The 14854-nt window shown below is 38.3% G+C and overlaps 2 protein-coding genes across 2 annotated transcripts in view; one reads left to right on the top strand and one right to left on the bottom strand.

The window, feature by feature from the left end:
• SLC15A5 (solute carrier family 15, member 5) overlaps nt 1-14704 on the bottom strand; it is a gene marked incomplete at its 5' end in the record, with an annotated part of 34991 nt that extends 20287 nt beyond the window's left edge. Inside the window, 4 exons of the mRNA XM_010566335.1 lie at nt 2084-2307; nt 6213-6382; nt 12416-12638; nt 14431-14704. Of these exons, the coding sequence (XP_010564637.1) occupies nt 2084-2307; nt 6213-6382; nt 12416-12638; nt 14431-14704 (891 nt within the window). The remainder of the gene's footprint in view (nt 1-2083; nt 2308-6212; nt 6383-12415; nt 12639-14430) is intronic.
• Nucleotides 14658-14854, top strand: part of MGST1 (microsomal glutathione S-transferase 1) — a 40791-nt gene continuing 40594 nt past the window's right edge. The window contains exon 1 of the mRNA XM_010566118.1: nt 14658-14721. Coding sequence (XP_010564420.1) covers nt 14705-14721 — 17 coding nt within the window. The 5' untranslated portion in view covers nt 14658-14704. The remainder of the gene's footprint in view (nt 14722-14854) is intronic.

The raw sequence follows: 14854 nt of genomic DNA, 5'->3' as shown, positions 1-14854 counted from the left end.
TTTTAAGATGCTCTTGCCAGCATGTGGCTTTAAAAGCTACAGGGAATGAAGATTTGGCCACAGTCTTAGAACCAGGTTAATGTAACTGACAGCCATAGCAGCTATATAGAGGACTTCCTTCTACTTCTGAGAATTCAAAACAGAAGAAAACAAATAACCAGATGAGGAGCCCACCAATGGCAGTCATCAGGGTAGGAAATTAAGTAGATTTATAACACTGTCTCTCACTTCAAAAGGAAATAATTCCTTCTGCTTGTGTGAGGCTCTATAGAATATCTGTTCAGTTTATTAAAAAAAAAAAAAAAAAAAAATCACAATAGCTTCTACCAACAGATTTTTCAGTTTGTTTTTTTTTTAAAGGAAGCTTGATTAACTCAGCATTGCAATTTCATGTGCAGCAGGGAGTTATAATCTGCTCCATTTTACAGACTGATGGGAGAAAGAAAGAGAGGTAACTTCAGCAATTCACAGAGTACAGCCATGACAGAGCTGGGTGTAGAACTGGTTTCTTTACTCTATTTTGTTTTTAGAGAGTTCTAGATTCCTGCAGCATTCTGCATGGCTCTTCAACATGACTGGTAATGCCAAATGCAGGTAGAATATTACTGCTTTATAGCTGTCTGAAAATTAATGTATAGTTAGTAACTGAGCTCACACAGGGTTTCTCATCAATGGTTATCGTCAACTCTGCTCACTGGGAGTCTGTTCAGTGCTAAAGAATTACTCAAATGCTAGCTCTTAATAAAAATATTTTTCACCTACATTCCATTCCCAAAAGAAGATATAAATTGTAAAAGGGTGAATAAATGGCAACAGAACTATGAAAGATCAGAATTGAGGCAAATTTTATTGGTTCCTTCTTTCCACTGCCTATTGCAAATCAGAATTGACTTCTTAATAAGAATTAAAATATCATCAACATGAATCACAGGCACTGAAAGCTGTTAACTTCATAAGATGGAGAAAATACTATTAATCTTTACAAAAAAGATACTGATCTATCACCTAGTCTAAGAGCGAGCCTTAAATGTATTGGAAATTCTGCCAAAGGAATAAAAGTCATCTCTTTCAGCAGTGCAAATACTTTTATATTTTCTAGATATATACCCGATTATTACAACCCCAATTAATGATATCTGGTTCATTTCCATCTGGTCATTAATGCATAGCCTCAGCCACATGTGTGCGTTTGTTGGTTTGGGGTTTTTTTTTGTTTGCTTCGGATTTTTTGTGCTTTGGGGGGGGAACAGGGAAGGAAGAGGAGAACGAATTAGGCAGATGGATGGGAATGTAGGATGATGGCGAAAGAAGTGTCAATAAAGCAGTAAACGGTACATATTTGTAAGAATTTCCCTAAGCAGCATTTTAACACCAATAAGTAAAAATGAATTTCCAAGCCAGCTCATAAATTTGTTATTCCAGTTGCCAAAGGGTAAGCTACCTCAAACTCCTGCTTAGCCAGGATCATCCAGACAGAAATGAATCTGAAGGAATCATGTCAGCTTAAGTAGCTTCTTGACACATTTACATTTATATAATGTACACGCACTCAGAAGCGGAAAGAACCACGTAGCCTGATAGAGAGGCTGTGAAAAGACCGCTTCTTCCCACAAATGGAAAACCACCCATTTCCAGCACAGGTACACCAGCAACTCAAAACAACAGGCGAAATATGCAAGCAAAAGAGCAATAAAGATTTGCTACCTTTCCCAAAAAGTGAGTGAACATTTAAGAAATTAGAAAATTACTTTTTTTCAAAGAATGCTGAGCCCAAGTCTCTGATAACTGCAACATAGCAGCCTGAGGAGCACAGGACTCTAGCACTAGATGTTTCAGCCAGTAAGGCTTCAGAGAAATGAGTGGCAAGCAGTCACACAAGCTCCTTAATGAGTCTTGACCAAGTCAGTTTTACTTATCTGATGACGTGAGAGGATATAGCAAGGTATATTCTCAGGTAATTAAAACTACTCTGCAAGGTTGCTCTGCTGGTAAAGCAACAGTTAAAAAAACATGCCTAGAGACAGAGTAGTAAACACATGTCACAGTATATTTCAAGATTTTTATTTAAAAGCTGTGTACCCACCTGTATAATACATGTTCTGTATAGAATTTGGAAAGCAAACAACGGGAAGAGCCTGGAGAGCAACTTCGTGCTTTCCACCTGAGTCTCGCTGTACTGACCACCATAGTTTTCCTTGGCATGATCTAGCCAGTTTGCCACGCTTCCGCTAAAGTAGCGATATCGCACGCAGCATGTTTTTTTCAGTGCGCTAGCAATTACCCCAAAAGTCGTCAGCAGGGAACTGTCTGCAAACAATCAGAGACATTAGACATTGGTATGTTTTTACTTGCTGCCAAAACAAACGATACAAGACAAAACACTTTGGGAGGGAAAATGCAGCCTGATATATTCACCTTTATGCCTTTTTGGGGAGGGGGAAGGCAGTAACAGTCTGGATTTCTTCCAAAACATTCTTTTTTTGGAAGCCAGCTGGTTCACAACCTAATTGTTACGAAAGCAATTCAGCCCAAAATCCACAGAGAGAAGTGCCTTTTGCTACCAGTGATTTAACACACCACAACCACCTGTTGCTGTGGTTGAGCAGTTAAAGTATTACTTTCCTTCGCTTTTTGCTTTCTATTGATTGAATGAGGTTAGTTTCCAATTCAAGACTGTATTGAAATATTGCATATCTGCTGAAGTCCAGCAGCAAGGGAAGGGTAGTAGTGAAGTGAGAAGGAAAGGGAGCTCAAAAGAGGGCTGATGAAATAAGAATTTTCATGGATGCATTTCAAAGCCAGAAATATTATCTTAGGACTTCCAAGTAACATGCTGTGGTAGAGGAGAAGTTTCCAATCTAGTATTTGGCATATTAAAACCTGGTTACTGGGTTCAGGAATTGCTAACTTGGTTCTCAGACTCAGAGGAAATGGAAGTAAAACAAGGACAAAACTATTAGCTTCAGGCTTGGGAATGCAGATTCATTTACCTTTGGTAAATTGCCATCCATACAAATAGGGGTTATAGCACTTCTCTGCCTTTCTGAGAGTGTTGAAGCACTACAATAACTTGGGTATCTATAAACTAATACCTTCCAAAACTAAGGTGAACTAAGATTGCAGAGGGAAAACATCTCCCTACTATCTCTGGTATGGAATTTTTTTCCTAGAAATATCCATTAACACCTATTGGAAGCACTTGCTCTAGAGTACTAAGAAAGGGCATTTTATTAGATAACCTAATGTTTAAAACTCTGGCTCTTCAGCATTAACCTGTAGACTGTTTGCACTATTGAATAAAATCTGAAATAGCATATCAAAGCTTGCAAACACAGAGAGTTGGTACAGTTTTTATTGTTCTATGTGACTGTACTAGGCAACTATTCTTACCACTCCTTGTAAGTGATGTTTAAGTTTAGGATCTAGACTATTTCAAGACCAAATCTTAAGACTAAAAGAAAAATCTGCAGAATTCCAGAGTGACTTGACCAAGGAGCTACCAGAAAACAAGTGGGACTTGGGGGTCTTGTCATGCAGAGTTATTTTCAGAAGAAAAAAAAAAAAAAAAAAAAAGGAACCAAAAAGGACGGGGTCAGCCCAACCCATTGGCAGAACTAGTAGTTACATGGTTTAGGTCAGAGAAGTGATAATCTTTTGCTTCTCCGTATGCTAGAGGCTGGACATTAACAAAGAAGGAATGAAAAGCAGTAATGTTGTGTTACTGCTCTACAAGGGTTTGAAATACAAAGTTACACAGAGTACCCCATGACAAGACCAGCAGACAGCTCAACAAAGCAACAACATGGCTGTGTCCTGGTTTATCTGACCTAGTCTCAAAGATGGTCAAGGCCATCTCCTTTCCTTTGGAATGGAAGATGTTGGGCAGACTTTTGTTTCTTACTCTCACTGAAAAAAAGACTAAAATAGACAACAAATCCTGATGTTTCCCTGCCTTTCTTAATGGATCAGCTGAGGCCCTCTTTCATGTAATTTCAGTCAGCTACCTAGGAAACATTATTTTGTATGAGGCAAAACAGACAAATACTTTATTTAGCTGTGTTTCTTGGCATGGAATTCCAGCAGATTATAAGATCTAATAAACTAGGAAGATAAAGCTGCTTGAAGTTGTAGTTCAAAAAGCAACTTGAATGATACATAGACCTAATCAATATAAAGAGGGTTTTGCCAATGATGTAGTTAGAATAAGTATCTCATCCCTTCTTTAAAAGAAAATAATTAAAGCCCACAGATCTCAATAGTGGGGAATTCTTCAGATTACAAGTCCAATCAGCTAGCAAGAGCCATATTTAAAAGCATAAATATTTCTATCAGTGCACATTGTGTAGATCAACATCATACACTCCATACTTGCATTTCTAATGTTTTAATTAAAAAAAAAAAAATCTATCTGTATAGATATTAAATTGCAACTTTCAGAAAGTGATTTTCCTTCTCCTTTATACTTCAGCCCTGGGCTCTAATGTTCTGCTACTTTGACCTTGATCTAATCATGAATGTCTATGCTACTTAATTACAATAAAAAGCCTACATTGCACCCTAGATGGTAGATACACATTTTTTTCCCTCTCATCTCTGGTCATCTGCCAGTCCTCAAAATTATAGCAGTGGGAAGAAATGCAAATGAAGTCCATGCTTGACAGCTAAACATAATTGAATGCATGATCCATATTTGACGAGTTACGTTAAAATAAAAAAGGTAGCATATATAAAAATCATTTAAGGTCACCTATAGATTTGAACTACAGTTCTGAAGAATTTCCAATTTCATTATCTCACTGGAAGGTACAAAGTATATTATCTTTTATTTTGACTAAGGAGATAAAAAACTTTGCAGATATTAGTGTAGAGATTAGCATTCTGCAAAGACTTGGAAAATACACAATAAATCAAACAACACTCATAGGAAAAACACTTGATACAAAAAAAAAAAACCTCTGCTAGTTTTGTTGATTGCCAAGATAGACATGATCTACAAATTTGTTATTCCACTGATTTAGTCCATATGAAATAGTCCAGCTCAGGGCTGGATACTAAAGAATTTTTTTAGCTTCTCAGATTGTAAAACCTGTAGAGAGCCCCAGCGAGCCAGCCAGCCACCATTCTCCCCATAAGAAGCTAGCTAATTTGATGCTAGTCTTTGCAGACCTCAACTGCATATTATCATGAGGCTTTTGGGCACTGTGGAGGGGATGCATTTCTTTGGCTCTATTTGTTTTGAATAAACCTCTTTAGTGATGTCCTCACTATGATATTTCCAGGTATTTGATTTATGCATTCATTCCCTCATTGCTAATATATTTTTGCTTAGATTATAACAAAAACACTGAAATAACAACTTGCTTTCACTTTCTGGGTTCTGTTGGAAAAAGAACAGCAAGGTTTGGGCATTTACAGCCTCATTCAAGTCACCTAGGCTCCACTTATATTTCCATGCTTGGTCAATGGAGAGGGGTAGCTGCCATCAAAGGATTTCCTAGAGCTCAGGTACTAACTGGTGAGGCCACAGAAGTGCAAGAACTTCTTCTGTTTTAAAATATCTGCAGTCTGCACAGGAGCTATTTGGAGCTATTTGGTATTTCTAGTTATTTTCAAATGTGTAAAAACACTTGATGTTGTATAAGCAAGCATGTTGAAATAACAATAAGCATCAGATATTCTGCAAGATAAAGGCATTATAAAACTACTTTGCTACTAGTGCATGTTCCTGTTTAGCTGACTAACCACACTGCTTGGCTGCCCAGGTACAAGTTCAGGCAAAGCAATGGAGCACACTTAAGGGAGAAAACACAAGTGTGCTTGGTGCCTTACCATAGGCGCAAACTCTGCTTCAACTGACCAAAACACATTGGGCATAGGTTGAACCAAACATGACAAAATGAACTCCACCAGCAGCACGCATATTATACCTCTTCCTGCAGAGGCAAATGCTTTGACACACGCCTCGACATGACAGAAAACGTACATAAGTTTACCAGAGACTGCTTTCCACTTTTTCAGCCTATCCAGAATCTCCAGGTCTATCTTTACAGAGGATGGACATTGTCTCTTACACAGAAACCTTGTAGAGTTAAACCCCAAGATCTCCAACCAAACAGGGTAGTGTTGTGGAAGAACTTGTTTAGATATGCAAGTTGATCTCTTCTGTGAAAATAATCTCTAAAGATATCTCCTAAGATAGAGTTGCTTCTTACCTGTTTTGGGTTTGTAAATCATTTCACCCCGCACCATGTGAATTGTGATCATAGCCATAAGCACGGACACAAATGGGATAAGAAAACCAAGGTTCCTGGCCACAGACTTCTGGATATAAGAAATGCTGACAAAGACAACTGCTGAATTCAAGTTAACCAGCCAATTAAACCTAGTACACACAGACAAGAGAGAGAAGAGTGGAGAGGCTGAATAGTATAAGGCCTTTACAGAAGATTAAAACAACAAATTAAAGGCATGATAAGTATAGTAAGCTTGGACAGCATCAGTACCATGAACACATTGACACAGCAATTAACATCAAATTTCACTTGGATGTCTCAGCTCCAAGAGGTATATGATTAAAGTAAGTGTACTAAAGCAGTAGAGCTGAACCAATTATCAATCTAGTACTGCAAATATTCTTGTGGATCAGACTAATAAAATACATCAACATTTACCATTTACACATGTATTAGCTGATAACATAAGTTTTGTGTATGCAATATCATGAAATCACATACTTTAAGCTTAAGAGAAATGTCTTAATGCCACCATCCCTTGTTTAAGAAATATTAGAATTTGATTTATCAGAAGGGATGGCTTTTCCATTAGTTGCAAGGCTCAGCTTGAATTTTTGTTGGCTTCTGGAGTTATCTTGATAAGGAGGCTCCCCAACATAATTTGCTCTGAGAGTGCCTTTGGCAGTAGAGGTGCTTCCCAAGTAAGCGTTGAGCCTCTCCTATGCACAGGAGATATTAAAATGAAAACCGCATACTCTTGGAAGCAGATGGCATACCACTAGTGATAGGCCTACCGCAGTTTGGAACCACTGCTTTAAGAAATTATAAGGATAGCAAAAAGCAAACCCCCAAAATAAAAAATACCAGAACAATGCATTTCCCTGATAGTATGCAAAAGGATGACTACTTATTTTCTTTATCCTAGCAAATGAGTTCATATCTGTGCAGTTCAGAGTATATTGTCATCACACTTTCTTTCCTTGGATTCCGATTCCTATGTAACACGTTAAATCACGAGTTCTTCTAAAATTCAGCTTTTTCAAGAAGTTAGTTAACTGTATAGCTATTTATTGAAGTGAAACAAAATGTACTTCTATTCTTCTATTGTATAGCTCTCTTCTCACAACATGACTGACCAATTTTTACTCTACCATCCATAAATACAAGTGTTTCAGTTATAACCCCTCTAACTTCTCTTAAATTCTAAAGTGCTCCCATTACACTGTTCTTCAGGACACTTGTGTTGCCTTTTTGCTTTCAGCAGAGCTTTAACCAAGGTTTCCCTTAAAACATAACTCTGACAAAAAACAGGGGTTTGAGGCTACAGAGCAGACTCGAATATTCAGCATCTCAAAGTAGAGAGATGAGATTTAGGGAGGACCTGCTTTGTTGGAGTCACAGTTTCCAAAAATACTGTTGGGGATCAGCATGATACTTTGTTTGAAGAGTCAGTGTTAGTCATTCAGCAATTTTTGCTTCAGAATTGACTCTGGCCTGCAGACTTAGCCTATGAAATTTTAAGTTAAGAATTTTAACTTTCACTAAACTTTCAAGTTCCAAGTTGGCTTTAAAGACAATAACTGTATTTTAAACAAAGAAGAGGGATCAATAATGGAGTAGTACTACCTCAATATATCATAGATTACATTTTGTAAGTAACTGCAAGAGAAGATTCCTTCACCTTTGCTGGAACCTTAGCAAAATGGTTTAATTTAAAGGTGAAATATACGTTGATACATGATTATATAGCTTAGTACATACTGCTTGAGGAAGCAAAGCTTGCTTTCTTGTCTGGTGCCACTTGTGCCTCATGTATGCTATTTGGACTTGAGTATTTATGTCTCCTAATTCATCTAGAATTACCTTCTCGGCAATAAAAGAAAACCTTAACATGTTGTAGCAGACCAGTTACCCCTCAGCAATCCAACTCCCAAGCTTTCCAGCTTGATCCCTCCTTAACTGCAAATGAGTGGGTAGGGCAGGAGCAAAGTATCAGCCTACCACTGCAGTTCTTTGTATCAGCAATCACAGAAAAATGTTTTGATCTGAAAATCCTAAAAGGGGGATTGCAAGTCTCTCTTGACACCTAGGAGACTTCCTCAAGCCCATTTCATTAATTTAAAATGATTTCTAGGTGGCCTGTCATAATTGCTAAGAAAAAACATAGTCATATGGCAAGTTAGAGTATTGAAGTACCTGCTGTACTCCTTCCACTTGTTCTGACGTTGCCCATTACATCACATCTAGCTACTGCCAAGCAAGCAAAACTTTTATCGTGTCAGAAGTACGGACCTTGGTAATGCTACTCAGGTCTGTTCAGTTACAAAGACAACACTCACTCATTCTGCTAGGGGATGGGAGATGACCACAGGGCTGTGCAGCAGTAGGCATGGGAACACGTTTATGCAGCTTGCCTCACAGGACCCAGGGCAAGTAGCAGAAGAAAAATGACGTACTCAACCAGGGCAAAGTCAGTGCTGCTGAGAGCCATGCAGCAGCAGGTCTTCCAGAACCAGCAAGGACATGCACAGCAGCAAGGTCTCCTGCTTCACGCATTTCTCTGAAGTCACACCAAGTCACATCTGAGGTTCCAAACCAATTACTGTTTCCTTTAAGTAATTTACATTTTCAGGACATGATACTCATCAGAACTATGGACTTTTCCCCTCTGCTGCAAGAGGTCTCTAGGCATTTTGGAATTATGTTACTCTGTGATGGTGGTGTAGTTGGAGGGATTTTGTACATACACATGTTGATCCCTGTTCAACTAAAGCTTTTTAAAAAATACAGTTACACAACAGGATCAACTAGAACTTGTGTAGAAAGTTTTGAAACAATTCCTAACTGACAATTTTTAAGATAGAAGTTTCAGTGGCTGTTTTCCAAACTTTCTAAAGAAGTGTGCCTGAGCTACCTGAAGTCCTGACACTCTTCATGACTCTACGATTGTTTCACTGGAAGTAAGAAACTCCAAAGAAAACCCTTGAGTACAGGAGAAAGCCTTTGTTTTTCACCAGTGCATAGCAAAGTTCTGTAAGACTGAAATGTAAAGCTCCTGTCCTCTCCCAGAAATGAGGGGAAAAAAACCACTCAACATGTTTTAGCAACCCCTATGAGCCAAACAAGAAAGATAAACTAGCCTCAATGAACACATCAGAATTTTGGGATTTGCTCATACCATACTGACAGCAGTAGATCAGAACCTACACAAACAGAAACACATCTTGCTAGCTCTCATATACCACAGCTATCCAATATTGCAATATTTGGACTTGCATTATGTAAAGTGTCTCAGAGATCCCAGCAGGGCATAGCTGAATTAGTTAAATACTCCAAACAGAATATCACGTCCAACTTTGCAGGGAACAGCTCCTTCCTGGAGCTGCAGCTCTCTGAGGTCTTCTCACAGTGAGAGCCAAATGCCAACTTGGGACGTTCATTTCAAGAAAGCAGTCAAATACAAACCTAAATGCTATTGTGACATGCCCATAAAAACCTAATAATCTCATTATAAGATTTTACAGAAATATATTAATTGTGATAACTTTAAAGAAGTAACATGCAGGTGACTTCTTATTTAAAAGTATTGTTTATATTTATACAGTATTCAGAAAGTTTTTACTTAATGTAACAATTGAGATGAACCTGCTGAATGAAACAATCTGAGATCAAGTTAAATATATGAAAATATTCTAAAATTGACCTTTTGTCACTTTTTGGATTAATTTTGAAAACTCAGTAGATGTCCTGTCACTTGAAATATCATTTGCTTTTATTTTTTAAGCACATCCAGCTTTCACAGTTTAAGTTCTGATTTATCCAAACTCAGACCCAGATATTCCATGTATGGACCAGTATCCACTGTACTACAGCTTTGTAGGAGGAGGTAAATTTTTTCAGAATCACTGTGGAGTTCTCTGCAAAGACAAGGTGTGTGTGTGTGGGAAACCCAAAGGGGTAGAAAAGAATTTTTTAAAGTGAATGTAAAGTGTGTCCAGGATAACAGAAGAAACTGATCTGCAGTATATGAAAAGAAAAAAGGAAGGGAAGGGCAGTGCAGGGTAGAGAAATACTACTGGTCCCATGTTCTCTGCATTTTTTTACAGCGCATCAGTAAGACAAGACACAACACTTCTAACTCTCATCCCTAGTCTGGATTGTACCCTTTGCTGTTATTCTCTGCTCCCATAGACAGAATTTACTTCTCCTGCTACAAAAATAGTACCAGTCCATAACCTTGACCTTAGAAAAGCAGAAGTCCTTTGGGAAACAGTCCACCAGAATCCAAGTCCTTTCTCCACTTAGCATTGGTATATTCTGTTTATTTAAAAGGTCAGTCATAGCTCATGCTAGGGGTTAGAACCAGGTCCTAGATGTGCAAAGCAATCTTCTTCAAGGATTGAATTACACAACAGGTAATTACAGGGTCTTTTAACCCAATCTTTAACCCAATAATTCTGATTGTTTAAATAGAACTTGGCTAAGAACACAGACTCAAGCTCACCAAGAGTATACAACCATGTCATTTTACATTGTCATGGGACTGAATTTTAAAACAAGCACCTACCAAGAGAAAACAGCCTACCAAGAAAAAGTGATTATATTCAAGAGGTTTTAACAAGATTAAGATTGCTAAGAATGAACCCCCCATTTTTCAAATCTTGAGATTGCACTCAAACAGTCCTTCCTTGGATGCCACTGCAAAAATTATTAATTTTTTTTAATTGCACATGTGCCTTTCTTAGTATTTCCAAAGTTCCAAGAACTGACCCATTTGGATTCCCCCAAGGAACTTTTTATTCGTATTATATCTCTTTTGTAATCAACACTGAGAAGTGTCACTTTGATTAAACACAATTCTGAATGGCTAAGACCATAGTACAATAAATTCTCCAGAGCCATCTTTCAGAACAACTGATTGCTCTCCAGTCTTAATCCCCCAGAGTCTTATTTAATCAAAACGATGTTGCTAATTAAGGATTAAAACTCAGAATAGAGTAAAAAGGAAGGATATTCCCTCCCTCTCCCGTGGGCAGGTCAAGGAGGCAGAATCTGCTCTAAGGACCTAAACAGTCTCATCCACCTTTGGTAAAGCTGCCTTATTCACTGAAGTTTGGATTTAATTCAAAACTCTTTGATATTAGCATAATTGGAGGAAAAAAGAATAGCCAGGAAAGCCATCCCCAAAGGAGGAGAGATCCGATTCACTAAGATCTTCGTTGATTCTTCAGCATTGCATTGTTAATATGCAAATGTGCTCAGTTTTTATTTTAATAACTGTGCACGTATAGGGAAAGGAGAGAAAAGGGGCCGGTTTAGGGCTTATTTCACCCTGCCTTGAAGCAGGAATCTGGAGGTTCCCACTGTGACTTCTTTGATCCTCACTCCACAGTTTAACCAGAAAGCGTAGATGAATGCATACAGCACTCAGTATAGTGCTACAGAAGTGGGAAATAAAGGCAAACACATCACCAGAAATGACCTGACGCACTGAGAGAGAGAAATAGTTAATATGAAACAAAACTGAATTTTAAGAACCATTTTAGGAGCAATTTTTCCTCAAAGTTTTCTTAAAAAATTGAAAATATTCAAACCAGAACACAAATGTGAAGTGGTTTATCTGATGCCAAAACATCACAGCAACAGAGCTGAAAAAATACAGCAGATCCCTACCATTGAGGTTAGCAGTTAGAGACTACTAGCAACCCCTAGTTCCAACAAACCAGCAGACTCGACTGCTGTGTGTCATAGCTAAAAATTTACTCTGATGTAAATTCTAATATATCATTGAATTTTGCCACTGTTAATTAGGGAGTAAGGGCAAAATATCCTGAAGGCATAGCCATGTTAAAGGTAGAAAACCAAATGGAATATGTTGTTCTAACAGCAACTAAGTTGTCAAGTCGTTGAGCATTTGGGCAAATCAGTTCATCCTAATTCTGACAGAAGATTTCTGTAGGAGGCCAAAACAGATGATCACCTACTGGTTCTAGCAAAAGGAAGCATTTAGGAAAAGTTCTTACAAAAATTCTTGGAAACTATTCTAAAATCTAAAAGTTTTGCAATTAAAAACAAAACATGAAATCCATCATCTGTAGACTCTGCCTTGTAAGTCAGCAGTGAATTTCAAGGTAATGCTCTATCATCCCTAACAGATATTTAGCTGACATTAAGTTACCAACCAGTTGAAAAAAGAAAACAGTTCCTTTGGTCCACAGTCCTCAAGGTTGTATGCACTTAATGGACAAACTATAGCTCTTATGCCTCCTATTCCCAGACTAGCTGTGAGTAGTGCAAAGTAGAATACTATTTTCTGCTCCCTTTTGGATAGCATATGAAGAATATGTCGTCTGTCAATGTAAATATCTTCAAAGGGGAATGCCACAACAGGTAATAGCGCTGTGCCTGGAATTGGAAAGAAAATAGTCATTTGAAATTGATTAGAATCAGACTGATAAGACATACATATTTTTAAGCAGTTATGTTGAAAAGACAGATGAAAAATCAAGATACACAACAGAGGAGTGCAAAGAGGGAGAGTCTTAATTCTGTAGAGAGGCAGAACCTGTCTGGATGTTGCTATGTATAGTAAGGCAGGACCTCTAAGGGCCTCCAAGAAAGCAATCTTCCTCTGAAATGCTTGTAAGGATTCAGGTTCTTCAGTTAGCTGAAGACTCACTCTCAGAATGTAGCTCCTCTCACTGGCCTTCCCCATTACCTGCATACAGAGGACAGTAGCTCTCCACTTGCCAGAGGGCACCAGTTAAAACATGTAACATCACCTGATGAACCACTGATCAACCAAAAAAACCACCCCATGGTGGAGTGTAGCCATTTTTGCATCTTTAAACCCCAGAATTGTAATGGGAATCATAATTTAACAAATAAATTCTCAAACCTTTTATGGAAAACTTTCTTTTTTCCTGCTGCAGCTTCATGGGAAACACATGACTTTCAGAAACTTTACCTATAGAAGCACTGTCACGAATTGCATTTACGACCTCTAGTCTGCAAAGCAAGTCTTTCAGATTTAATCAGCTACAGATTCTTCAAGCTGTAACTGGAGACTAAACTCAAAATATATTGATGTGTCAACACCACCAACACTAGCCATGACTAAGAATATGACTGTGCATCAAGCCCTAATATGTCAGGAATGTTTAATGATCTATCTCCAAAACAAAAAAAAAGTTCTGGTTAAAACAATACCCCAATACATCAAGTTCTGTTTGTCACCAGTCTTCTACTTTAACATATGCATTGAAAGGACAAGCAGCAGAAGGAGATTTCAAACCAGAAGCCCATGGGAGAAACAGTGGAACATAATAGCAATCATTTTTCCAGGCTGTTTGCACAATGGTTTTGCAATCAGCTCAAGAAAATTTCAGGAATGACTCTGATTTTTTCCTTACTTTGTTGCATGTTTAAATAACAATGTGGCTGGCTACTGCAGAAGTCAGACTTGTGTATGCTCAACTACTGGTCCAAGTAAAAAGTATCTATATCAGCTTTGTTTAAGTGGACAGAATACCACCAGCTGCAAGATGCGTTAATTGCTACAGAACAGTCATACTTAGTTTGAACAGTGCTTTTACGGAAAAGATCTCCAGAATAACACGTGGGGAAGATTCAGAATGTGCTAACAGAAAGCAGGCTCTCAATACAGGTATTAGGATACAGCCTCTCTAGTTAAGGCAAAGTTTATACTGGTATGTGCTTAAATACATCTTTCCCTCTTGTCCAAATACAACAGTCATATACCTTTACATACAATAAAGTCCTACTACCAACAGCTGGGAAACACCTTCTGAACTCTCTCTCTCAAACTATCTAACTAAAGCCTCACATTTGCACCAAACACTAATAACCTTAGATGCTTGTTAAAGGGACCAATTTTAAGAGTTGAGCATCCATGTTCTGAATAGCTAAGCCAGTTTAGAGGAGTCAGGTTTGTGCACCAACTATCTACAAGATACACATGCAAACATTCCTTAGTCTTGCTCAAAGCACTGCCTCACAAAAGTACATAGGCAAAAATACTGCAGTGCATTTTGCAGAGGAGAAACTAAGTAATTAGCTGTTAGAGAAGGTAGCCACAAGGTTGGAGAAAGTTATTAGATTTCAAACACAGTACTCAACAATGCATTTCTGCAACAGAATTACTAAAAGATGAAATAGTCCCCAGGGTGTCACCTACCTAGGAAGTGTAGAAACATGCAGACGCACACAAGCTTGATCCTCCCCACCAGGCATTCGGCAACCCAGCCAACCAGTACTGGTGTCAACACGGAGGTGCCTACGAAGCACATATTGACAATAGCTGCCTGGTAGTTGCGATAGCCAAGTCTGACAGTGCAGAAGAGGATCATGTTGCAGACTATGCCAAAGAACGTGAATCTCTCACACAGCTCCACCAGCAGCACACAAATAGCCTCTTGGAATTTCTTCGCAGATTGAGACAGGTTTTCATCATGGTTGCTTCTCCCAGGTAACGGTCTTTGCTCCTTGTCAGCCATGTGGTTCAAAAGTTGCTTCTCTTGCATATCTCTTCCGTTTGCACCAGGCATGCTTATCTTTTTTTGAGTATGACTGAGTAGAGCAGCTTAAGTTACAGGTATACT

This window comes from Haliaeetus leucocephalus, unplaced genomic scaffold (genome assembly GCF_000737465.1).
Source record: "Haliaeetus leucocephalus isolate CR32 unplaced genomic scaffold, Haliaeetus_leucocephalus-4.0 Scaffold206, whole genome shotgun sequence".
Taxonomy (NCBI): Eukaryota; Metazoa; Chordata; class Aves; order Accipitriformes; family Accipitridae; genus Haliaeetus; species Haliaeetus leucocephalus.
Note: the sequence above shows the minus strand (reverse complement) of the source record. Positions and strands in the feature narration are given on the sequence as shown.